The 26,387-nt window shown below is 37.6% G+C and overlaps 1 protein-coding gene across 1 annotated transcript in view; it reads right to left on the bottom strand.

Annotated features, from left to right (window-relative positions):
- Positions 1 to 7,936: 7,936 nt before the first annotated feature.
- The window catches only part of PIGK (phosphatidylinositol glycan anchor biosynthesis class K), a 74,744-nt gene continuing 56,293 nt past the window's right edge, over positions 7,937 to 26,387 (bottom strand). Inside the window, exon 11 of the mRNA XM_075039215.1 lies at positions 7,937 to 9,722. Within this exon, the coding sequence (XP_074895316.1) occupies positions 9,606 to 9,722 (117 nt within the window). The 3' untranslated portion in view covers positions 7,937 to 9,605. The remainder of the gene's footprint in view (positions 9,723 to 26,387) is intronic.

Genomic DNA, 26,387 nt, shown 5'->3' with positions numbered 1-26,387 from the left:
ACACTAAATTCCATGGGCAGTTCCACCCTTGCAATCTAAGTTCCTGCCCCTCACACCAGAGCCTGGTCCAATAGTAATGTTTGGGTCTGGGGTCTTCTCTCTCTCGCTGGCTCCTTTTTCTCTTCTCTAGGAGGGTTCTTTATCCTTCCTGTTTTTTAGGCTAGTGGTTACTATGTCTCCTTTTTCTGGCTCAAACTGGGGCTTTCCAAGTCTTACTCCTCCAGAGAACAGGTCAAGAGAACCATTAAGGAAGCTATGAGTTCTGCTTTATCATGAACGACTACTTTCAACCAGCTAAACAAAGTCCTTAAAGCTCTCCAAAACATATTAACAGCCTCTGTATATTATATACATTTCTGCGCTATTATAGCCACACAATCTTACCCCATTATTGCCACGCACTGTTTATGTCTCGTTCAGGTGTGGTCCACACACTCCTGTAGCTCAGCTTTGCCACCTTCCACAACAGCTCTTATGCCGTGATACGTGGAACTGGAATTCAGAATGATAAAGAAAATCTCCAACTAAGAACAGAAAAATACAAGCATTGCTTTCTGTTATTTTGGCACAATGGTTGCAAGATGCCCAGCTAACAGCATCACCATACAAAGCAAAAACACGATGCACTTTGAGAAAACCTTCCATCCAAATGGAAGCACCCAGTTAAAGCACCTCAGAAAGACAAGTTAATACTGTTTATTCCTGAGTAAGGCAACTGAGGATGGGGGAAGGTTAAGAAACTTACTAAGACCAAGCTACAGCCTTGGAACGAGATTTTAGAGATTCAGGTCTGCTGACAGCTACCCCTGGCTCTAGCCAGTAGAACACATAATGGCAATTTCATATATTATATATACATACACATGAACAGGAGTATAAATTAGTATCCTGCAGGAGGTGCTTACCTGGGTCTTGTCCTGCAGTATTTCTCAGGCAAATTTCATAGGAAACTTAAGTGATTTTTACCCAAAATAGCTCTAAGGAGGCAAGGACCCAAGAATCTAAAAATAGCTGGAAAAACACAGAGGGATGCGGTGAGGGGAATCTAAAGACTAAGGAATAAAACATGGTTTGTGCTATCTTGCTGTATTCCCCTGGAATGTGAAGATCAAAGTCAGGCTGGAGCTGACAGAATGGAAAGTTGTGGCTCAGTAGCAATGGCTGTCCAGCAGAAGTTTCTTTTCAATATTCCACGTATCAATCACATATGCCACAAAAACTCTGAAAAATTCTGATAATCACCTCTGACTAATGAAAGTACTGTATTTGATGCAAGGAGATGCAATTTCTAGTTCAATTAAAAACATAGCTTAGGGATAAAAAAACATAAAGAAAGAAACAGTTAAACAGTGAAAGAGTACTTGTAAGATGGCAAAACATAGTTCAAAAGAGAAGAAACTACAGAAACCTTAGATGTATCAATACTTCACCTTTCCTTGTGCATCAGAATACTGATCACTTTTTTCCAGCTGCCTACTGCACAACTGTACCTTGCATATCACAAGATTTTATAAGGAGAAAGGAAGAGAAGAAAAAAAAAATGTTAAGGACAATCTCCTTTAAAAAATACTAGGAAATATGAAAGGGCAAGAGTCTAAGGTGGTGAGAAATTTCTCTGCATTGAAGCAGAAAAGTATAAAACTTAAAGAATGTTTTGTAAAATGGCTGTGAAGTGGCTCTGTTTATACTAAATACCATTAAAACCCCTAGATTGTTAAATGTTTTCTACACTGAAAATTACAAAACATGAAATGTCAAATGATACCCTTTGACCACCGTGTGGACAGAGTTTCAGTACCACGGTGGAAACAAAGATGGTGACTTTTATCACGGCTGACTGTAGAACAGGCTCCGTGGCAAATGCAGACGTGCGGAAACAGACCGTGAACCAGCATCTCCTTCCCTTCTGTGGCAGCCTCCCAGGGGTGCCACCAAGAGAGCACCCAGCTGTCACAGGACACACTCTTGCACTGCCAGCAGAAGAGGGAGACCTTTCTCTGTGTTGTCTACTGTTGAACACCACACCAAGCCAAAGAAACTACTCAGCAGATGATCAACAGTGTCCTTTGTTCACTGCGGAACTTTGATCGGGAGTCCACAGGAGACACAAAAGACAGGAAACTACAGACAAGCAACCCAGCAACCCAGACAAATGGATGGAAAACTGTAACAGAGAACAGAATTAGCAGTCATAAAGAAGATATACTGGCTAAGTTGTAACACAGCTTTTGTAAGAAAAGTCACGCCTTGCAAACCTATTTAAAGTTCTTCAAAGTTCTCTGAAGCAAATGAACAAGAAGATCCAGGTGATGAATCCACTTGGAGTTCCACAACTAGTTTTGCAAGGTGTCTCTTAAAAGACTTCCAAAGAAGTTACGGTACCACAGGATAAAAGAGAAGATCCTCACCTACGGAACCCATCTGAGTATAGGAAATGAGGCTAAGAGGATACATCATCAGCTTAAGGTTAAAAGCAGAATTCCCCAGGAAAATATCACAATATATTTTCTCTGCTTTTCTGTACTCTTCTCTTGGCACCTACCATAGGTCACTCCTACACACAGGATATGGGAGTAAGACTCTTGTCTAAATAAATAGATAAATTAAAAATATGAAAAAAAAATTGTATCCAACGAACATCAACTTGTACACTAAAGCCCTGTCACAGTCCTGCCATACTTAAAATGTCCCAGGCAGCCACAAGATCTAACAATAGTAACTGCATTCTCATTTTACTGAAAGCAATGTCAAAGCATCTAGCTCAGATGGAGCGCAAGACTGGAACCTTTTTAACAGCCAAGGAAAGTCCTCTTAATAATTTGGTTGATGCCTAGTGATACTTAAATCTGCCAGCTTCTTTACACAACCCAGACAACTGTTAGGGTAATATTGGTAGCTTTTAGGATACTAGATACTTCCTGAAGTACAGGGAAGATAAAAGGAATAATGCATACTTAGCAAGTTATAAGGTTTTAGGACTTTGCCAACTTCACTTTGGCTATCAGATCAGTTGGATCTTATTAGTTAGGATCCAAACATACAGCATGATGCGAAACTGTTAATAGCAAAATGAAGGAAATTCTGAAGGGAACCATTTAGTGTGGCTGAGTTGAAGGCAAGAGTTTAGGTTAGGTTTATGTTTTAACAAAAAAAGGCAAAAGAAGTGAACAGATTTATAACCTGCGAGGATATGCTTCCCCCACTGCACCCTTGCTGTAACCAAGCTGCACACAAAGCCAGAATTGAAAGAGGTTACTGGTATTCAGTGGGACTGTTCATTTGTGGTGGACAAAATTGAAACATTTCCCACTACAGCATCTTTTTTAAAAAAAAATATGGCTATACATCTGTAGACAAGCATTACAGAAAATACTAATAAAATACTAATACTAAAATACTTCGTCACTCCATTGCAAATGATATTGCAGAGAAGGAGCAGCTATACATAAAGAAGCAACAGCAGCAAGTGCAGAAAACCTAGACCAAAAAAAATTCAAAGATAGGAACTACTGCAGAGAAGGGTACGTAAAACAACTGTACAAAATACAAACATACATTGCAGTGATACACTGATGGCCCAATTTGGCATTCCACTTGCATTATAAAGACCAAGGGAGGTAAGAGGACCCCTAAAATCATCACAATTTGAGCCATAATATTTTGAGCTACAAAAAACCACTACAGAGGTAAGTAACTTAAAAAACAAACAGCAGTATCTAATGCTTAGTGATGCTCTATATTGGTAAATATCGAAGCATTTGACAAAGGAAGTAAGTACCATTATATTGGAACTGGATATAAAGAAAGGACAGAGCCTAAGCTTAAAATGCCCACTACATGCAAAACCAGTGGACCTAGTCAAGCATTTAATATATGACAGCGTTATTCCAGTAAGTCCTGTTGCAGGCAAGAAAGGAAATGTATTTGCTATTTTGAATTAGCCAACTTTGTCATAGAGACTAGTATGACATGCCATGAATCTCCCAAATAAACCACAGCCCAGTGGCCTGGTCTCTAAAGAGCTGTGTCACCAAAGCTATGTAGTGGTCATCAGTGTGGAAAAAATCACTTCAGAAACAGCATCTATGCTAGAGCTTTGCCAGCACTGCTGCTGTAGTATTGAAACAGTCTGCTTCTGGTATAGCTTGTTTTGTACAATGGATCGCTGTAAACAATGTCACCAAAATAACCTCTGCTGACACAGTTTGCATCTCTATTAAGCCTGTTGGCCACAGCAGCAAAACTGGCTCAGTTTTGGACAAGGTTTCAGTGTTCTTTGCGCAGATACATTAAAAGAAAGACAGACAAAAAAAAGCTTAAATCTAAAATTTGCATGGGGAAGAAGACGTGGCACAATCAAACATTAATACATGTACATCTTCATAAACTTTGAACTGAAACCTTAAATGCTATCAATTTAATCACTAAATCAGGCAGAAATCCTCATTAAGGGAGAAGTAACTCATTTCAAAGAACTTGCAAGTGAAATTAGTGAATTATGAAATGCTCGTTTCAGAGTATGTTATACAGTCTATACAAGTTTCCATCATAAAACACCAATGCTTTCAAGATGCATTTCCCTACAGCATATTATTTTTAAAAGTTCCGGAAAGAAGGAAAGCAGAAATAATAGTAGAGTGCACACAGCAGAGAATATTATCTTCCATGAGAAACACATTTCTCCATTGTATTTTTTTTTTTAATTTACCTTTCACCACTTAAAAAACACAAAAACTATTATGCACATTATTGTACAGAAGTGTTGAAGGGACGTTTGAGAAGAGGTTTTGTGGCACATACGATTGATTTGTAGAATATTGAAAAGAAACTTTGTCAGGACAGCCGTTGCTACTGAGCAGCAACTTTCCACTCTGTCAGCTCCAGCCTGACTTTGATCTTCACATTCCAGGGGAATACAGCAAGATGGTTGAGAAGACACTTTTCATTATATACTGCTACTGTCTGTAGTTCTTAACTTTATGGATAGATTAGTCTCTTGGGTGAAATATTTTATGTTTGTTCTCAGTCCAAAGGTGAATTAGCCTAGAAGCATGACAAAATTCTACCAGGTCACACACAGCTCTGTGACACAGACAGAGCTGGAAGATCTGTACAGAGGGACACCGAGTTTTCTGCCGCCCCCAATTTTTCTCTCCTAATTGTACCACATGCAAAGGTTGCCTTCTCTCCAAATGCCCCAGACTCCACGAAATACACCATTCCCACTTTGTGAATTGCCTTCCACTTCGTCTATTTTTATCAAGTCCAAATAACTCTGAATTTGTAGAAGCTTTTCAGTTCACAACACAACAAGTAGTGGATCAAATCTAACTACTTATCGGCAACTGGCAGCATCTCATTTCCCCATCTATATTGAAGGGGTAGTTAGGTCAGTTTTTGGAAGTCTTCAGACCAGAAACTTCTTTTTATTCCTTCCCTGTAAGCATCCATCAGCAAAGAGAAAGAAGAAGCTCTCAAGCTTCAAAAAAAAACTTGAATGACATGCAGGAGAAAGAGTAGCAGGATTGCCAAGGCTGCAGACTTCGCTTGTCTGCCTCGGTGGGACAGTTCTTCAGATCTCTCTTACAGGAATACAGTACAACACCTCCCTCTCCTTTTCACTTTGCAAATGCTCTCCACCCACGATAAATTCACAGTTGAATCTGGTCTTTGCTCCTTTGCAAATCACTGATTGAGTACTATGTGCAACACAGCCCTGCTTTAGCACACAATGATGCCCATCTGAAGGTACATTAGACCATGAGATCCATTCACTTCAAGTACATTTTGTGGATGTGGTACCAGAGAATGTAAATCCCTGACTGCTGAAACAGGAGATGGAAATGGGCTCAATTTGCAGACACTCAGCCACAGAATTGGAACCAGATTACATTTCCTCTTCTGTAATCGATAATGGAGACCAGCTTTTAGGGGGAAAAAAGAACCCCCCCCAAAGTCCCCTCTCTAGAAGAGATACACTATTGATAATGACATTCGTAAAGATACTTTTGAAGAGTCTATGATCTCTGCTAATGCTAAGACAACAGCATTTCATGGTGATAGTCACATAAATATAAAATGATTCAGCTGGCATAGACCAATGAAACACTGATTGCCTCATCACTGCTCAGGCTTCCTTCTCCACTGATGTTTGTGGGAATCTTACTTTTAAGCTACACTTACTTGTAACAAACTGAAGAGTCATACATTTGTGTAAACATTTGGGCATGGTCATACAAAACAGCATTCTCAAACATATACAGCATTTCATAGATAGTTCAGAAATCAAATGAAGCGCAGACATGAGAGAATGTGTATGTGAGTATAACCCTACTGTTAATTTACTGTTTCTTCAATTCAATAATAGTAATGCATTTCAATACGTGATCCTTAAAGAGCTGAAAAACTGAAATGAGGTAACTTACTTATATTTTCATCATCCATGAGTATTCTAAACAACATCTGGCAACCCATTGCAAGACCTGTCAATGCAGTTACATAGTAGAGAGTGCAGACATGAATGTACAAAATTTTGCAAGCACAGGCATGCTTGGTTCACAGACCTACGTAGACTCGCAAAATGCTGAAATTTAATTCTGCTCTAGAAGTTTCTATGCAAAGAAACATCAGGAAACTGCCATCTGGCTTGTTTTCTGGATTCCATTAAAAAAGTCATCTGTGCACAACAGAGGAAGCATCTATACTGCACAAGCACATTGTTTGGCCTGCAAAACACAAATGGTTTGTGAGTGAGAATGACTTGTCTGGTTCCCAGAGCCCAGATCCCAAATTGAGTTTGAAGGGCTTTCAGGGAAAATGAGAAGATTACTAAATAAATAAATAAATATACAAAACACATTTACAGACAATTCTGTGACATTTCTATACTTGCTTTCAGACTATAACTATTCAAGGAATAAAAGTTATCACAGTATAGAAAATACTGTCTCATTAGTGTAGCACAGGCAACTTTATGGTGACTCTGAGAATGATCTATTTCAACTCCTCACTTTGTGCATATAAAAACGTTAGAAATGCCTGAAGCATAGTTTGCTGCATTCCAGTGAAATTGTTGTTCTCACTTCAATTTAATCACCTTCACTGGCACACTTACCGAGTGCTTCTATTCATAAATTGCATTTTAATAACCCACCTAATTGCCTCCTGTTCCCCAAGCTGATAAGCTTTTAAAAAAACAGCATCTTTGGTATCTTCTGCTACTTGCAAAATTCAGCTGAGTTCTGTAGATGTTTCTATCTATCGCTTCCTGCAAAAGGTGGCTGCAAGAGGGAAGAGAAAAATTGAATAAGGCCTGAGGACTCTGAGTAAGTGTAATTGCAATTGAAGCAAGGCACAAAGCTCTATCAACTTCACTTTAGTCACTTTTTAAAATGTGACAAAACTTGCCTATAAAATAAATATTTGATTAAAATATTCATTGAAAAAGAGTATCAAAGGCTGGATTAAAAAATGAAAGCTAAGCAAATCCTCTAAGAAGTTCTGCAGGATTCATTTCTATACCCTGTCTACACATTCCTATAGTGTCTCTCTACAGCAGATGTTAGCTGATTGTTGCGTTAGAAATAGCTGGGCAGGGGGAGGTTTTCTGATTTTAAGAAGTCACCATTGTATCAGATTTCAGCTATGAAGTCATTGTTTATGAAGGGTGCTATCCAAAAAAACAACCCCAAAAGCCAACACATTGTGAAGCGATCCAGAGATCCAGCACTAGGAATGCTGCTCAGACCCATTCACCTCCTCCCTCTTGGAAGGAAGCACCTCCAGCAAACAGAGCTTTCATCTTCTTTCACATTAAGTTGCATTGCTGTTGGCAGGGGATACCTGTGCATCAGTTATACAAAAATGTCTCATCAGCAAACTGGGAAGAAATCTCTAGTATTATTTATCACAGAATATCAGTTTACAGAACTACAAGGACAGTGATGTAGGAATACTTTTATTTTAAATACAGATTAATTCCTGTTCCTGGTGCTTAGCACATGCTACTGAAAACAACTCCTGCTGTTCACCAAAAGTGCAACAAAGAGGTATAGCAGGCAAGTGTTTTCTTCCTGATAATGGATCATTTTGTACCTTCATTCTATCCAAGCCTAGCAGATGTATGGAGAAAAAAAAAAATACGGTTTTAATACTCAAGAGAGGTAGTACACTGCTGTTTTTATAGTTCTCTGGCATCAGCCCTTCGAAACAGCTGGAAGCCTCAATGGCTGCCTTCTCTGTAGCCCTCCCAGTCAGTGTATACACACAGCTCTGACAAACTCACTACCCCTAACCTGAGGCTATGATGCCACAATCAATCTGAAAGAGAAGAAAGAAGGACAACAAAAAATATTTATGCACTCAGATTTGTATGTTGTGTACAATATGAAAATGCTCAATACCATATTCTAAGAAAAATATATTACCTGATATTATATGTGATTACAAATAATTCCCAATAACTTTTAGAGATACATATCTAGCATTTACACCATTTATGCATCATGTAAGCTTTATTATGATTAAGCTACAGAACAGGTTCCAAAAGCATACTGCAAAAGCTTCTCCTTGCTGACAGACTTGTTTCTATACATGCACAAATTTGCTCCTCTCTTCACTAGTATTAGCATATTACACAGACAAAACTCTTTTAGCATACATTCATCAGTAAATGTCCAAGAAGAACAAATCAATATGCCAAAAGAGAATTTACAAAACCTAGGTGATAAGGCTCATTTTCCAAGAGCTCAGAAACTACAGAATACAATAGTACAATTTATAACATTTTTCATCCTGATGCCAGAGTTTGTTTTCTTCTGTGCAAAAATTCAGTGCACTGAAAATCCTGAAAGCATCCAACTCCATATTGGCTGGAGTGAAAATACAACACCTATGAAGGGTTCCTAATGGACATGGTGAAGTCATAGTTTCACTTTTTTTGGCATTTTCTGAAGTAGATTCAGTGAGGTTATCATGTATTTTTGTTTCACTTTCACCAGCTCATAGGCAGTTTTGAGTCTAGGATTCTAAGGTGAAAGGACTGATCTAAGGGTTGTATTTAACAGGGAAGAAAAAAGAACAAGAAAAAAAATATCAATATATTCTAGAGTATTTTTATTTTTGTGAAGAAAGCTTTCAATACGTCACACCAAAGTCTGCAAAATGGCTTAAGTTTTTATTGATAAAATGACATCTTAAATAACGTTCTGCACAACGTCTAGTTCTTTAGTGATAAGTTGACTATATCTAAGATGTACTTTGAAGTACGGGGAAAAGAATTTGCCCATTTACAATTCACAATCAACCTCAAAAATTCTGTTACTGTGTTTAGGTCCCTCCTCTTTAAGTTTAACCAGAAGGAAAAATTCCTCAGAAAACCATTAACATACCTTTAAAACAAGACAAAGTTAAAAAAAAAAAAGTCTAACATTAAAACCATGTTAGACTCTTTTCAGAAAAAGAGGCAGAAGAGATGACTTCAGAAGAACCTTTAGAAGCAAGATCTCAATATTGTTTTTCACTACAATCTTAACACACATACAGAACTCAGGTGACACCAATGAACCCAAAGTAGCAGTCAATGCAATCATCTTGCTTGCTCAAATTCAGAAGATGTGTTTCATGTGCTTGATTCCATATGTTTTGAAGAAAACCATGATGATCAATGCCCAGAGTCCTAAAATAAATCCTCCAGGAGGATGCCAGTCCTTTTGTTTTGGTTTCTGGAAAACAAACAAACAAACAAAACAAAAAACAAACAGAAAGAGAAAACCAAAGAATTTATACTTAATTTTCACATGAAACAGGCACTATGTTTATCAAATGCAAAAAAACTAAAATCCTTGCAGTAGAGAAAAATACCAATAAGCTGTATTTCTTCATAAAGTAGAAGCATCTTTCTTCTTCATGTGATGGAAAGGCTGATGGGAGGTGAGCTGCCACTCAAGCAGAGAGGTTAAGTACCACAAAAAGGCCGCTAGAACTGTGCCTGAGACACCACTTTGATGGTGTGTATCAGCATTGTGGGACATGTTCAAACTCATTTGTTTGGACAGAATTTCTCGTATCTGGTCTCATGTTAATACAAAAGAAAAATGCTTTCCTACAAGTGAAAATGTGAAAGAGAAAAGACAGTGTTGTTTTTCCACTACCTAGAATGTTTTCTACAGCTCCTTTTGTACTCAGAATTATGTGAATAAACAGATACCTAACCATGTAAGAAGCTAAGATTCATTATTACAGGAATATTATAAAACAAAATAGAATTGTTTTTAATGTCAATCACATTTCCCAGGGGCCTCATTGAGTCTAACTGCCTTTCCTTAATGTAGAAATATTCTGCAATTCAAATACCTGTCCCTTCAACAATTTTTTCATCTTCACTAAAAAGCTTCAAGTTGTTAAGGTCTTTTCTGTCTTACACTTAGCAGTAAGACAAGACAAAATTTCAGATACTTCACATTCAGTGAGAAATGGATTGCAGAAGGTAAGCTGTTATGTACCCCAAGATCTGTCTCTGGGGCTAAGAATAAGGTGAAGCTACACAAATACAAAATTTTAGTTATGAATATCATGACAAAAATATCAGAATTACAGTATTTATAACTCAGTCCCTCATACCTGTGCCTACTCTTGCCCTCAGCAGGTATGTTTTACAGATCTTCCTTCACAGACGGAGATGATTTACTATTACAATAATAAATACTGAAGTGCTTGCTGAGCTTTTTATTCCTGCCTTGCAAAAAGATCTGCACTGTTTTGTCCTTGTATAGAATGAGACACAAGGGGCACAGAGAGTATTTTGGTTTTGTTGCATTTAAGTCAAATTTAAAACTCTCTTTCTGCCACGTGAATATCTATTACCAAAGACGGTACTGTTTCAATTTCTGCATGAATCTGCGTACGGAAGCTTGTCATTCTCCACTAAATGTACCAGGTGGCTGGTGAACTTTAATGCAATAAGGAACAGTTTGCAGGGTCTGTTCTTTCAAAACAGCTTTCCTATCAACAAGAAAACAATGTTTGTTGATTGCTCAGCTCCCATTTTCTAAGCTACATAATTTTAGCTTTAGGATTTTTCTTTAAGTACCATGCTTGTAATTAACAAGTATAACAAATAGCCATGTCACCTGAGACACCGAAAGAACGTGGCACTCTAAAATATTAATGATTTTCCTCTGATACAGGAATCACAGAATCAGCATTATAATTTACATCAACAGCAACAAAACCAAAGATATAAGCAGAGATGGTGTCTATATAGGCAAACCGCTCAACTTCCTAAGAAGCACTCATCAGCTGCAGTGTACGTGCTGGTGGTAATCTGCCACCTCACTGATATTCACAACCACACATCTCCATATAAACATCTCAGAAAATCAGCTCTGCATGTTCAAAAAGGCTGCCAGCACACCTCGCTTCTGAAAGTAACAGCACGTGGCACTTCTCCACACAAAGGAACTTTCTTGTTTAAATCCTCCTAATTAACCCGTAACTTTGTATGCATATTGCAGTGCCTGTTTCATCAATCTCTTTGTACTATCAATCTTTCCTTTCTTGGATCTGAGACAAATTCCTTACCACAAAGTGGCACCTGACCCTTTCTAGACAAATGACTTCAATTTGCAGTCAGTGACACTAAAAGGCTCTCTCTCCTATTTTGTATAGAACACATAATTTAATTTCTTTAAAGAATTTATATGAATAAATATTTATAAGGTGATCTATGAGTATGGTTTTACATTTTGCCATGCCATGTACTGAAGCCTCCGTGGAATTCCGCAAGGAAACGGCGGCCAGCGCAGCAGTGGCTCCGTGCTGGGAAATCAAGGACATACATAGAGTCGGTTTAAAGCCATGGGATGCAATGTTAAAATGTGAAGGATTAAAAACACGAAGGCATGACAAAAATACATATGAGGCTATACAAGAGCCACATACTTAGTAATCTTAAAAACAGATTATCTTCATGAGAAGGATTTACAGACCCAGAAACTGGAATCTACACATAAACCACAACAAAAGGGCAAAGAGATGCAACTCTATTGTATATCTGTAAGTCAATAGTGAGGTTAATTGAGCACAAAATTATATTGAAATATGCCAGTATTTTCCACTAGAGGTATACAGACATCAAAACCTTATGAATACCTAAAACAGGGTTACACAGATTCATGTTTAAAGCTACAAAGTATACCTGTAAGAGCTGAAATACGTAATTTTCTTTAAATTAACTTGATCATAGATTCCTAAGAAAGTTCATCACTGAATTAACAATGTAATCAGCTGTCAAATTGACAAGTTCATCCTTCTAAAATCATTAACAACTATGCTATAGAAAACTTCAGTAACAAATCTTCATCCAGCTGGGCACGTCAGCTGAGCAGCAAACAGCTCTGAAGTTCCTTTACGAAAAGCTGCACTTTGCACCTGTGAATCACACCCATCTACATGTAAGATGGAGTCACTGCTTCCATAAAAATAGTCAGCAAATCGTACTTCCAACATAGGCTGGCAGCAAGCTTTCAGCTGGCACTGTTTTAACAGCAGACCCAACAATTCTCTCCTCTTGGCACAGCTGTGTCACTACCAAAAGCACTGCCAGTGTACCTGTGTCAGTGAGGAAGCGCGGCATCACTCCAAGCTGTCACAGCTACACCAGCAGTGTTGCATAATGAAGTCAGAGGCCCAGGCAGGATGCCCTTCTATAAACATACGTGAGCCTCCACTGTATTGCTGCAGAAGCTGCTTTGACTATTTTGTGCAGGCAGGCGAGGAAGAATCACCAAGATCTCTCCTAATGGGAAAAACTATTAAAGTAAGAAAGAATCACTTTAACAGCAAATGAAAACGCTTCCTTTTTAGATCCACATACTGGAAAAAGGTTTAGAAAAGACAGAATTTTTCTCTATGCTTATATGAGTTCTGTGGCCATAAGCAATCCCTAAATAAACTGTCCCTTTATATCAGTTTTAGGATTGAACAGAAAGCATTAGTGAATATAGTTTTTCCCAGATTAAAAAAATAAATGAATTTTAAAAAAATCAGTATTTATGCTGTGAACATTGCGTAGTTCAGGGTCTTATTCTAGCAAATGTCTGTGAAAGCCAGGCAATTTTTGCAAGCCAGGCATTTTCTCACTTGCTAGAAAATGCAAAATGGATAAAAAAAAAAATGTTAAGTGTTGCAGTATTTTAATTTGCAATTAATTATGTATCTTTACTATGCCTAAATTGATTTGAGAATGTGTACTATTAAAAGACTACAGATTGGCTGCAGTACTTACAAATTATGCATAACTTTCTCATATTTGGGAATGATCTGGAGAGCAGAGGCAATAGGTCGTTAGGCTCAAGTTATTCTGAATTTCACTGCTGTAGTACCCACCTAAGAACTTAGTATACCAAATAGTGCTTATGTAACTGACATATCTGGGTTTGTGATTTATGCCACAATACAACCCCATTATAAACGCCCTCTTTATCTCTACAATAATAGCAGTAACACATAGGTGAAATGCACACACAAAACAGTACAATGTGTCATGAAAAAATACATTTAGCAGCTTAAGGGCTAGTCATTAGCAAATTGCTGGAGATTCCAAATTAAAAAGATAGGTAGCTAAGCAACAGCAAGCTTCCTCCTGTGAACAGTTTTCTGTTGTATGCTTTCTAGTTCTGGTAGACTCATTATCCTGTGGAACTTAAAAACAGTTAACAGAGAGTTGCTCCAAGTACTGTAATTAAGGAGAGAATAAAACAGTGTATTTTCAAACTGGATGGGTCTGTAGGGACCTGAATGGAAAGTATCCAAGACTTTCAATGAAGGTCATAAAACATGCAATACTTATTACTCCAATTAAAATTAGTTTTATGTAAAAAATAATAAAGTATTAAAGCTGAAGTGGTAATTAGATTAAGAATGGTTTAATTTTAAAATGTTACATCAGAACAGAAATAAGATTTAAAACATCATGTATTAACATTTCACGTGGAAAACACTGTGTTAAATGTCATTATAATCCAACCCTACAGTCCTCTTCCAACCGAACTCCCTTTGCATTAGTGTCATCAATAAGGACAAAAATACTGGTACAGAAAGCTTTGGGTTAAACTCAGAACCCACGTTTGGATGGTAGCAGTAGAGAAAGCAGTGCATAGTCAGGAACGTAGTAATTCCCAAATGGAAAAGGATACGCAAATTCTTCAGTCTCCTCCAGCATCTTATTCCAAACAGGGCTTTAAGAAAGTAGGCAAAACCTTAAAAATGAATGTGCACATCATCCTTGTTATGGGGGATGCTCTCCCCAACCTGAGGCAGATGGTGTGTGTTTGTACCACGAGTGCAAAATATCCGTATGTAACCGCATGAAAATAAAACATTAGAAGTGCTGTGTGTTCCAACAAGTCCATTAAAGTGGCAGCTATCGTATTTCAAATTAATCCCTGCTTAATTCTCTCTGGAGTTTCAATGCAGAGTACCCTAGACCCAGTTTTGGCCTATTTATTGCAGCACATGTGGTATAAATTATCACCCAGGATTCTGGGGCTGCCTGGCAGACAGCAGCAGCTACAGCAGTGGGGGGAAGTCCTGTGCACCCCCCTCTGTAGAGTTCTCCACCTCCACTACTCTTGGGGGTCAGCAAGCACTTGCAGGGAAGTGAAGCATGCTTGCTGCTTGTCTGCGCAGTGCTCGCCATCATCATTAGATCACTGGCGTCAGTTTTATGTATTTGGGGGTATAAAATTCCAAGTTTTCTTCTTGGTCATTCTCCATTTAAATGACCATTTCTATTTCTTCCATTGCAATACTAAAGGTTTTCTTTTTTGTTTCTCAAGATACCTAATTTTATGTTGGTGTCTGTGTTAACGACCAGTATTGAAATCTGAAAAAAGATTGATCCACATTTGAAAACAGGTCTTTGAAATCCAAGGCCAACCTTAGATGCAAAACTGAAACAACCCGCCTGCTGCTCATCTCAAAAAGAAACCACTGATCTCAAACTGAAGGATGAGGAAATTCCTTGGAAAAAACAAATTCTGCTATGCAGTGCATTGTGCCAATAGCACATTATATATTTCCTAGAGGCACTCCATATCAATTCAGGTTTACTTGCAATTTTAAGTTTCAAACTGGGTAATCCTCTCAATTCTTATGACAAAAGGACACAACAAAGTTTAATTTCAGAATTAATTTATATGTATCACAAGCAAATCACAGCATTAAGTATGTCCTCAAAGCTTTTAGTGGAAGTATGCACTTCTAATTTGTCAGTTACAGTTTGGATTTGGGGTCCTCACAGGGGGGTGGGGAAATCAAATAACTCCAGCCATCTAGTAATTGTTTAATCCTCTTTTGTGCCCACAGCAAGATTAAAGTCATAAGAGAACTCCAACATAAACAGTGCCTGTTAATCTGCAGAACAATTTAAAGCACTTTTGTCTAATCTCCCAGTTTGTATTTATTAACCACAGTGCCATGATTACTGATATCTCCAATACTGATAAAATAACGAAGAAAGTTCACTCATCAACAACAAAAACTCACGAAGGATAGGGGAAAGAACAGCAGTTAAAGTAAATTAACATATCAATGCCAACAACTGCATTTTAAATATTTACTTTGAAAACTGTATAATCACCATAATGTAAACTACAATACTGTTATGATAGCATTAGTTTTTCATTTCCTTCTAAAATACATAATCTATAAGGGCTTTTTAGAAATGAACTTCTACTTATTATTCTCTACGTTCAGTGTTATCTCTCAGCATTACACAGCACTTTGAAGTGCTTTTAGTGGTTTAACATTTATTCATTAATCTTCCAACCTGTGACACAATACATAATATACTTCTTCTAATCAAAGGGAGCTTTCCCAGCACCTGGGACCCAGTGCAGTTTAATTCCCAGACAAGCCAGCACTCAGATGAATGATGCCCACCTGGCAAACACCATAGGGATTGTACTAGGGGGCCTGCAAACCAAGGCGTGTGATTTGCTACATCCAAAGCTAACAAACACATCTCTCTACTGGCAGCAGCAACCATTCATACTTATCTTCGACAGACTGACCCAGCCCAACCTTTCTAAGGAGCACAGCACTCCCGCTTCTCTCCTTGGACATCTAACTTGGATTTCCCATAGCATCTCTGGACCACAAGTGAGTCCATTCAAATGCTTTTAAATCCATATGCTCCGAGGCAGGTTTTTTTCTTAATCTCGTAAAATTAACTGTATGCCTTAGAACTTCCATTATGAAGTATAATTTTGATCATTCAAATTCAAATGAAGTTGTTTCTGTTTATATGGAGAAATCATGATGTTCATAAATTATTATGCTATTCCTTTCAAAGTGGTAGTGATGCTTCTAACCACGTTTTCTTCTGGATATCCCATGAGTATCTATTCATTTCCAGGTGACAGGCTGTATTAACAACAGATGTTAGACAACATTAGATCTTATACTCAATATGCCATATTGAGTACAAGATCTAATCAAATATCTCAACATCTACATTTTAAGAAACTGGAATCCAAATAAATATTCCTTATTCACATAGTTTTTACTGCTCATTTTTTAAATCTCTACAACTATAATTTAGAAGTTCTCCTTTGCCCTGAGCTGTGTGCTACATTATACATGTGTGTAGGAGAGCTCCGCGTTTTCTAGCTCCAGCTTGCACAACTCAAAACAGCATTACACTTAAGAGGCAGGCAGGCAGGCATGAAACACTGGATGGAGGGAGAAGCGGGGCTGAGGCAAAAGGTTCCTGCACATTTATATAAGGAAGATCAAATATGGCTGTGTTTTTATAGCAAAATATTTTCATTTTCAGTGAGAAACTAGTGTATTACAGCTGGTGATAGATCAGTTTGTTCCCCACCACCACCCAGCTTTTAAAGGTGATTGTAGTATTCAGTAGCTTTGTGCTCATATGCCAGACAAGTATTCTGACCCGAGTTTGTATTGTACATACTCTGTCTGTGAGCAAAAAAAAAAGTAAAAGGAAAAAGGAACTATTCTGAAAGATCAACCTAGTATTTTGGCTACTCTAGCTGCTATACAGCCTCAAAAACGAATCACAAAACATGGACCCAGCACAATACAGACAGTTACTTAGTGGCTGCACAGAATTACTCCTACACCAGAAAGCCATTTCTGTTACGCTTCATGTGTCAAAGAACAAGGAGTCCCAGAGAGCAGATCCATTCCTGTGAAGAGTTTTTGTTTGCAGCTGCCATTAAGAAAGAATGGCAGATTTATGGTATCATAAATATTCGCTGTTCCCATGTGCCATTTGCATGACACTAGGTTCATCAGTTGAATGCTACATGGAGGTCAACAAAGACCATCCTTCTGGAAGAATGAATGAGTGTAGCTGAGTGTACATGCACCCTCCCAGACTACCACATGTAGTATGTACAGTATCAACATCTTTCCAAAAGGGTAAGTCTTTAAAAAAGATAAAACCACAGATAAACCAGTTGCAAGTTTCCTGCCTCCCATCTAAACTAACCACAGGTTACTGCCCTACTGATGTCATGTTGTCACTCAGTCCCCTATAAGTACTACTACCCATCATCTGTTTGTCAGCCACGTATTTGTAGATGGTCTTTCGTTCTAAGTACTCCTTCCCAAAAATATGCGATCACTCACTAATTCACTGAGCCTTACCACTGGAGCTGGGCTTCTCCAGGAACACCGAGCCAGAGGAGACAGCTGTCAACGTGCAGGGCCTCTCACCCCGGGGAAAGGCTGAGGGGAGGAGAGAGCTGGCTATGGCAGGGTGCCACAAACCGAGCAAGAAAGCCAGTCACTACGGAAGTAATCACTCGCACAAAGCTGAATCACAACCTCATGCAAAGAATTTGTGCAGGAACAATGCAGGATGCCATCTTGTCTGTCCAATAGCATGAACACAACTGCTCCATTACTGGAGTCTTCATTCATTTACCCCTTCCATTCATCTTCAAATGGAAATGATTTCATCAAATTTCAACCCTCTGAATTATTTAGGAAAACAATTCTAGACAGAGCACTAGAGAGCAGCCTGCCAATATCTCTATCTCTGGCCATTCATCAGTCCTGTCAAGAGCTTGTGAGTTACACTGCCGTGCTCCTCACAGCATGCTGTTGAAGGGTAAACAAAATATAATTAACTTAACACCAAAAAAAATCACCAATAACACCTCAAAGTTTACATGGTTAAGTGGGATAAATGTGTGAATATATTTGGAGCTAACAGTGCCTTCACCTGTGGAAAAGTGTTCAGAAAGGTATCTGCCATCACAGCATTGCAAAATATGTCAAGCTAAGATTGATAACATTTCTATTTTTTCCTTATCAATGTGAGCTTATTGGTAACAGCTACTTTTTATGCTGCATAAGCTCAGAATAAATATAGTAGATAGAAGAAAAAACCTAGCAAAACCGTTACTGCTAATTTTACTACTCACTGAAATACCATTTAAATAAACACTGTCTATCAGAGAAGCTTTCATGTGTAAACAATAAAAAAGTAATGATTAATAAAAACTGTACAAGGACATGTGAGAAATGAAAACGTTACAGAACACTGAACTGATACCAGAAAATGGAATTAAATCCTGCATCTTGGACAACCTACTATAACATACTTCAGTAATCTGCTTTATATAGAAAGGTCCTGATCCTGCATATATTTAGTGACAGGTAACACAGACTAAGTCAAGAATTTAGTCTTGCACTCAAATCACACATGTGCTTACGCACACACTAATGTTGTTTCTATGCCTGGTACAATCAGTATTAAGCAATAAAATAAAGAATAAAGACTAACAAATACTTATACCCTTTGTCTAAGGATCTAACAGCATCACCTCCTTTCCCTCCACTCCACACACAACCATGCATGCACTTGGCTTTCTTATTCCTGGCATTATTATTCCAGGGACACAAATACAAAACACCAGAAACCTGTAAACTGGAGAACTAATTTAACAGCCAGAATGGATGCTGACCCTCCTATCCAGGCCTCATTTCACAAAAAGCTGCATGGCCATATTTTACTTTTAGTCGGGTAGTTCCCATTCACAGGTTTTGGAGAGAGAAGAGCTAAGGAAGACTCCGACCACTCAAAGGTACACGTTAAGAGAAACTGAAAGTGGGCCTTGATGGAAGTCATTCAGCACCGTCAGGAAAAGTGATAGAAGCAGAATATGCCACATCCCCGTAATACAGCAAATCTCTGTCTTTTCAACAGTTTCTACTGCAGACAAAGCCACAAAAATTCTAGGAAGTGGGGCATAATTTGGGGATGCCAAAGGCAGCTCTTTCATAGCCCAAAGAGGCTTCTGCAGAAAAATTAGCTGAAAGCTAGGAAGAAGCCCCTTCCCTGCATATAAAAACAAAAGTCTTACTAATCAATGACCACCTAGGAGTTTTGCTTACTTTCATATTTGCCAGTAAGTCTCATTCCAAATGCAAAGCTTGTTCCACCAAAGACTCCTCCTACGGAACAAGCAAAACTGATCACCAAAATGAAAGCAACTCTGGAACAGTATTTCTTCTGTTAAATACTGTATTTACTAAAAGAAAAAGTGATTTAACTTGCCATTAAAAGGTTTTGCTAAATCAGTTTTCCTGTAATTAGGGAAGTCCTAAAAATTATTTTAGGTCAAGCATAAATTTTAAATTAGTACCGTAGCACTTTATAGGCTGTTATGATACAGACAAGATTTATAAATTTTTAATTCAATAAAGATTAACAAAATAAATGTAGCAGTAGCTCTTCTTTCCATGATATTTTCAGCTTTTAATTTACATTAAAAGACAATGAATAAAGTTATTAACATTTTTTTTTCATGTAGACTTCTACTGCTACTGTTTACTATAATAATAATGAACATGATAGTCTCTACAATCCCAAAATTCTACTGGTAGGAATTACGCTTTCTCACTAAGGTTTTTGTGGTTTAATTGTCTTCATGTAATATTGATATTTGGTACTTGGGTGTAATTAAAAATAGGGGAACCATTCTTAGAATACTATTCCAATCCATTAGGCAAATTTTCTCACTATGATATGAAAATTTTCATCTACTTAATTAGCACACCTACTTCTTCCAAGCCTAAGTGCACCTAAGCTATGTTTTATGATGGCCCAAGGAAAAAAAAAAAGAAACCACAACACATCAATTATGCCTCCACTCAATTGTACAACTATTTTAAAATATGTGAACAGTTACGACAAAATTGAAAAATTAACATAATAGGCTTTTGACACTTTCCTGCTTAAGCAAAAATTAATTCTAACTCCCCGTTTTTATGCAAAGCCTTTATAATTTCTCTAATCTCAAGTTCCCATGAGAGAGAACACAATACTTTCAAGTACAAGAGTGTGAGGCTTGGCATCTTCTCTTTTTAGTCATGCAGTTTATTTGATGGAACTCTAAACCACTAAGCCTCCCTTTGTGCTTAATATAAGCCACCCTCAGTGGAAATACAAGTTAATTTAAGTAAAATTAAGTTTTAGGAAGAATGCATTCTCTTGCACAGAGAGCTTCACTAAAGCAAAGCTTGTTTAAATGCAGCATCTGTTTCCAGAATTGCTCTAGAACCTGTAATAAAAATAAGACTAAAAAGAAACAGAATTTTTAAAAGGTACTTTTACATGTGAAACATCATAAACATAAAAACAGTCTAATGGAATAACTTATTTATCATTTTACTGTATGTTTTTCAGTTTCATCTTGCATCGTGCGTGAACACACTCTACCAATGTAATGAATTGGCATGTTCTAGGCATAAGACATTAAACATCTTCTGTTTTATTAATTAATGGTGATTATTATTAAAACCTACTGCTTACATTACAAAAGTGAATCAGCTACATCACTGTTATACACTTCCATACACCGTAAGGTGTGTGGATCACATACTAAAGTCACAGTTTTCTCATACGTTTCTTTGCCCTGAACCACAGTTGAAGTATTTGTACTTCAGCTACTATACTACAGCAGTACATGGTGTATTATGGTGCCTACAAACCTATTAAGGTCACAGAAAGCTTGTGCATATATTTAGTCTATTCCCATGTGAGGCAGAGGTATATTATTTGCATACCATTATGCACTGAAAACCTATTCAGTTATCCCCACTGGAGACAACTCACCACAGTGACCTAAATATTATTCACTTTTCCAATATTTGAAGAAACAGCAAATAAATGGGACCCAGTGCAGACAAATCCAAAAAGACTCAGAACATCTAAGAATCCAGGCTTATAAATGACAAATGCAAATGAATGCAGACCAGTGTATCACAAAAAATCTCACGGAAGCAGAGAATGATGAAAAAAGTGAATTATATGCTTAATAGAGGACTACAATGTTGAGAGTGAAAATGGCTGGAGAGATAATTTTAGCAAAAAAGCTCTGACATTAGGCAAGCTTATTATGACACAAAGGAAAGAGTCTCAAACCACAGCACTCACTTAAAAATAACCTCCTTACATTTGCAGCTACAGCAGCAGTTTTAATATCAGCTGCCCAAAAGAAAGCAAGATAGCTATTGATATTTTATCTATAGCACTGTGCAACAATTCACACGACATTAGCAATTGAGACCCATGGGACGCATACATACTGCTTCTTCAATAACAGCTGTAATATTGTGCATACTTTCTGTAATCACGTACATGTACTAACATGCCATAATTGTCCTCTTCATTTATATTCCCCCCATAATTACAATATTTTGATTAAGTATCTACCAACTTCTACTCACTCCCTTTTTCTAGTTATCCTTCCTGATTTCAATATAGCCACAAAGAAGGGACAATATAAATAAAGTATCTATGTAATTTGTGCAGGAAGTCAGAAAAGATTAACATAACGGTCCTTTACGGCCTTAGTCTACAAATCAGAATCTCTCACTGTTAACCTTGTTTTGCTTTTTTGCCAACATGCTATGTGAAGTTTACTTTAAGCTCTAAGCATTTTTGAACCTGTCTCTTTCTGTAAAGCTCTGAGCATAGCTACAGCACGAGAAACAGTAACCACAGTCTTAAAATCAGTTGTGAGCAGGTTGTAAAGCACAACAAAAGGGGATCATGGCACAATCAGTCCAAAGCCAAAACAAAGACATAGAAAGAACAATAGTGCATATTGAAAGGTTTGTGCATACAGGATCTTCAAACACATGGCTGATTCAGCTGCAAAACAGCACAAATCATTTTTTTGAACATAAAAAATAAAAGTTTTAGAGTTCATGGTCATACAGCTACTACTGACCCTTCACATGCAGTTATCTGAAGTCCAGATGAGTAAACCACAAAGATCTACAGCCCTCTATAAAGCCTGGCACATTACAGTCCCTTCCTGAACCTCTGCCTTCATTTTACATCTTAGTGCTTATTAAAAAGAAACGATTACAGGAATTACCTCTTAAAGAAGCTGCAAATCCAACATGGCACCTCTAACAATTACAGCAACTACAGAGCCAGGGTATCTTTTCATATATTTTTTAATAGTACGCCTGACAATTCTGTATGCTGGTGGGTATGAAACTGATGTCTCATAATCCATGAAATGGATGATGCTATGTTCACGTATAATGCCTCATATTACCAGTATTTTCAAGGGCAAACTGAGCACTCCCATGATATGCACAAAAGCCTTAAATTTATTTCAACTTTCCAGAGTAGCAATTATTTTCACACTCTCTCAGCTGCTCATGAGAAATATAAATATAAACAAAAGTTTTCAGGGAATATACATACACTTTATCAAATATACATACACTTTATAAGTTTTGGCTGATACTACTCATTCTAGTTGGCTTTTGAAGTTCTGTAGTCACATACCCAGCAAGGCTGAAAAATGCCTTTTTTTTTTTTTTTTTTTTTTAAGTAGTAGCTTTCAGCTCACTGCTGTGCTTAATGAGCAGAGGACTCTAACAGGAAAGGGGGACAGTGGAGTGTGGCTACTTGAGGGGCAGCCCCTAGTTAAATTATTCCAAGCTGCCTGTCAAACCGATCTCCCATCCTGTGCCAAAGAATGAAGATACAATGCCAACCTTTAAATGTAAAGGTTTTCATAGGTCAGGGAAGAAGAAAGGAGAGGCGACCTCAGAATACTGAGCAGTTTGGTGCTATACTTCTTTGTCCAAACTGCAAGATCTGCACAGCCTAAAACGGTCATTTTGAAAACACTGCATCAGTTGCATCTCCCTGAAGAGGTGACTATTTGAGGGAGAGCATAGTCTAGGGGTTACCGTCACCTTGCTGGGTACCACTTCTGTGAAGAAGTGACAAATTCTCATTCCAAGACATGACAGCAGCGACTGGTCCCTACTGATGCCCAGAGAAGCTAATAATGTACATGCACATCAAACAGAACGTTTTGATAACTGCTCAACTAACTGTTCTCAACAGAGCTGTGTAATGGAAAAAAAAAAAGAGAATTTATTGTTTTTAAAATATACTTTGCTTTCATTTTTAAAACAATGCAACGAAGGAGGTCAAGTTATATGTTTTAATGCACAGACAGGGAAGAAAGGCTGGACCATACATGCAACATTTCTGGCAAGAAAAAGATACCATCCTCCAACTCCAATGTCTCTGGGCAGCTGGAACAGGCCATGGTAAAGTTTCCCTTTCTTAGCTTCCAGAAAATGTTCAGTGTGGTATTTCTAGTAGGAAATGGTTAAAAAACAAGAACCCCACAACTAACTGTTCAGGTTCCTAATGCAAGATACCTTTCAATGCATTTAGTTATTCAACCCATTGTATTTAGCTATAATTGGAAGAATTTAATACTACATTCAGTTCCCCTGTAATGCTTGGTCAGCAACAAAAAACACTCATGCTTCTTTTCTGGCACTGCCAAGCAGTGTTGTGTGCAGACAAAAGAAGAGTTCCTCATGACTGAATATTTCAGTAGTCTATCCTTACAGAAATTAAGTTCCTCATAATTACTGCTAAATTTTAAGATATGGGAGGCAGCATTTGAAAGAAAAATAATTCTAAGATGCTTATCTTTAATGTGTCTTGAAGACTAAGAGAAGAGCTTCCATCTAATATTTCAGCTTAACAAAGGGATAAAGAAACAGAACTTTCCCTGTGGTTAAGAAATAGTAAAATAATGATGGTGGATAGGCAGAGAGTCATCACCTACAACAGTCCTTTAATGGGAAGACAGAAGAAAAGAGACTGCTTTACTAGGTCTATGCTTCCAGAGGGTTTCCCCTCATGCTCAGATGAAAAACATAACAAAAGAAAAGCAGCTGTGCCTTGTCTGTAAAAACAGATCATCAGGAATTTATGCTAACTCCACATTATTATATTCTGTGATTGGAAAGAACTGATGAGAAAAACAACAGCAAATCAAAAATGTTACAGTTTAAATCTTTTACAAAAATACTTTATGCTACACTCAGAAATATGCTCTATTTCAGGAATGTTATGACTTTGCTTATGAAATTTCATTAGGCTAATGTGCTACTTAATTTCTGAATAAGAAAAAAAAAAAAGAGAGATAACCTTACTGTTTGTGTGGACTACTAGCTTACATATGAAGGTCCTGAATACCATCGCTGACTCTGCAGTAGTTCACTAGATGAAAAAATGCCTGAAAATGTTTCTTGTTTAATGTTTTGCCAGTAAAGATCTGTACCATCTACAACCAAGTCAAGAATGTGTTTGGTGATTTCCTGGAGTGATTCAGAGAAACAGGGGATTATTCCATTCTTAATTTATTATTTACACAAAACAGTACTATCAAAATAATTAAGCACTCATTCTCTAGATTTAAAGGTACACATTGTATACATTACATGACTCATACACACAGGAAGACTCTGCTACTCACAGTGTTTTTAATCAACCTTAATATTAGAAGAAATATTAGAGAGTGAATTTCAAAGCACCCATATGTGCCAAGTAGCACACAGTGTTGGCAGGAATATCTTTGCTGCTCTATGACATATTTGGTTTGCTAGTAGGCAAAACCATGCAGTAATAGCTTTTCACAAAAGTTTTGTTTTGCTCCTTTTGAGCACTGAGTTTTCTACCAGGTAACATTCAATTTAAAGGAAGCCAAAAAAATTTAAATAATCTCTAACTTATGCAACAGTGAGAGAAATTAAATCAACATCCTGGATATAATTTAGGGAAAGAAGCAAGTTCTTATTTACTGGATAACATCCCGTCATAATTCCACTTGAGACCACTTCCATTAGAGTTATAAAATGCAGGCAAACCACCTCTAGGTTACACAATTCACAAACATATGTTCAATACAGAAAAGAAAACAAATTGCAAAAAAAACCCCCAACTTAGTAAAACACGTTCATTACTAACTCCTATATATCCGAAGTGCTGGTTCAGCAAAAGGTGTTCAGCACGCCTGGGTTTAGTTCTGCACATGAATATAGTCAGAATGTCTGAGCCCCAAAAAGGACTTTAGGTCAGCTGGTGAGGAAGAAGATCTTGAGAGATTTCCATGACATGCATCAGAAGTAGATTTTCTGACCTCTAGTCTGGAACAGACAGACGTGAACGCTACCAGAACAGGCTGCTGTTCTCCATATACTCCAAAGCGGCCACAAGAAGTGGCAGGGGTAAGGGAACGCCACCATCTTCAATAAGTTGCGCAGACCTGCGAAAGTAAAGCCTGACCATGCAGGTGTCCTAGTGCAAGGTGACATGACACAAGGCTTTTTGTTGGGTAGCCACATAATGTATTTTGTTAAAATAAAACTGAATTCTGAAGTGAGAGTACTTTCTAATCTTTGATATGATTTCAATCATCCTGAAAAAAATCAGTTCTGACAAAGAAAAGCATTCCTGAGAAGACCTGTGTCTGTGCTAACAGGTGCAGCAAAATTTGGACCTTTTGGTGAAAGGTCCTATTTTCCTATTTTCTCTCTGACATCATCTAGCTGAATACCATGACCAGAGTTTTAAAAAGCAAGCTATGCTTTAAAGTTATTTTCAAACACAACTACAGGAATGGATTTTCAGAGAACGTATAGATAGCTGTGTCTAAAACTTTACACATCCAACCTGACGTATCTAAATATCACAAGTTGCTTTTGAACCTTTTAGCATGTAAAGACACAATGAAATGCAAGTATCAATTATCAAAGTACTTTAAAACTTTTAATAAATTATTATCCATAAACCAAAATTACTGTCTGCATCAAAAAAATCAGAATCTGGGCTACTGCTGTGCTATTAAACACCTTGAATACTTGACCAAAGTTCTGAACACCACTAATGGTTTTTATAAACCATAAACAGAAACCAACTCTACCATCAAAACAGATGTAGACTGAGTGCAAAAGGACCTCTTGAAATGTAACAACTGCCAAAGGGCAGCTACAAGGCAATGGGCAAGGTGCCA

This window comes from Buteo buteo, chromosome 10, assembly GCF_964188355.1.
Source record: "Buteo buteo chromosome 10, bButBut1.hap1.1, whole genome shotgun sequence".
NCBI classification, from domain to species: domain Eukaryota; kingdom Metazoa; phylum Chordata; class Aves; order Accipitriformes; family Accipitridae; genus Buteo; species Buteo buteo.
This window is presented reverse-complemented; position numbering and strand designations above follow the sequence as displayed.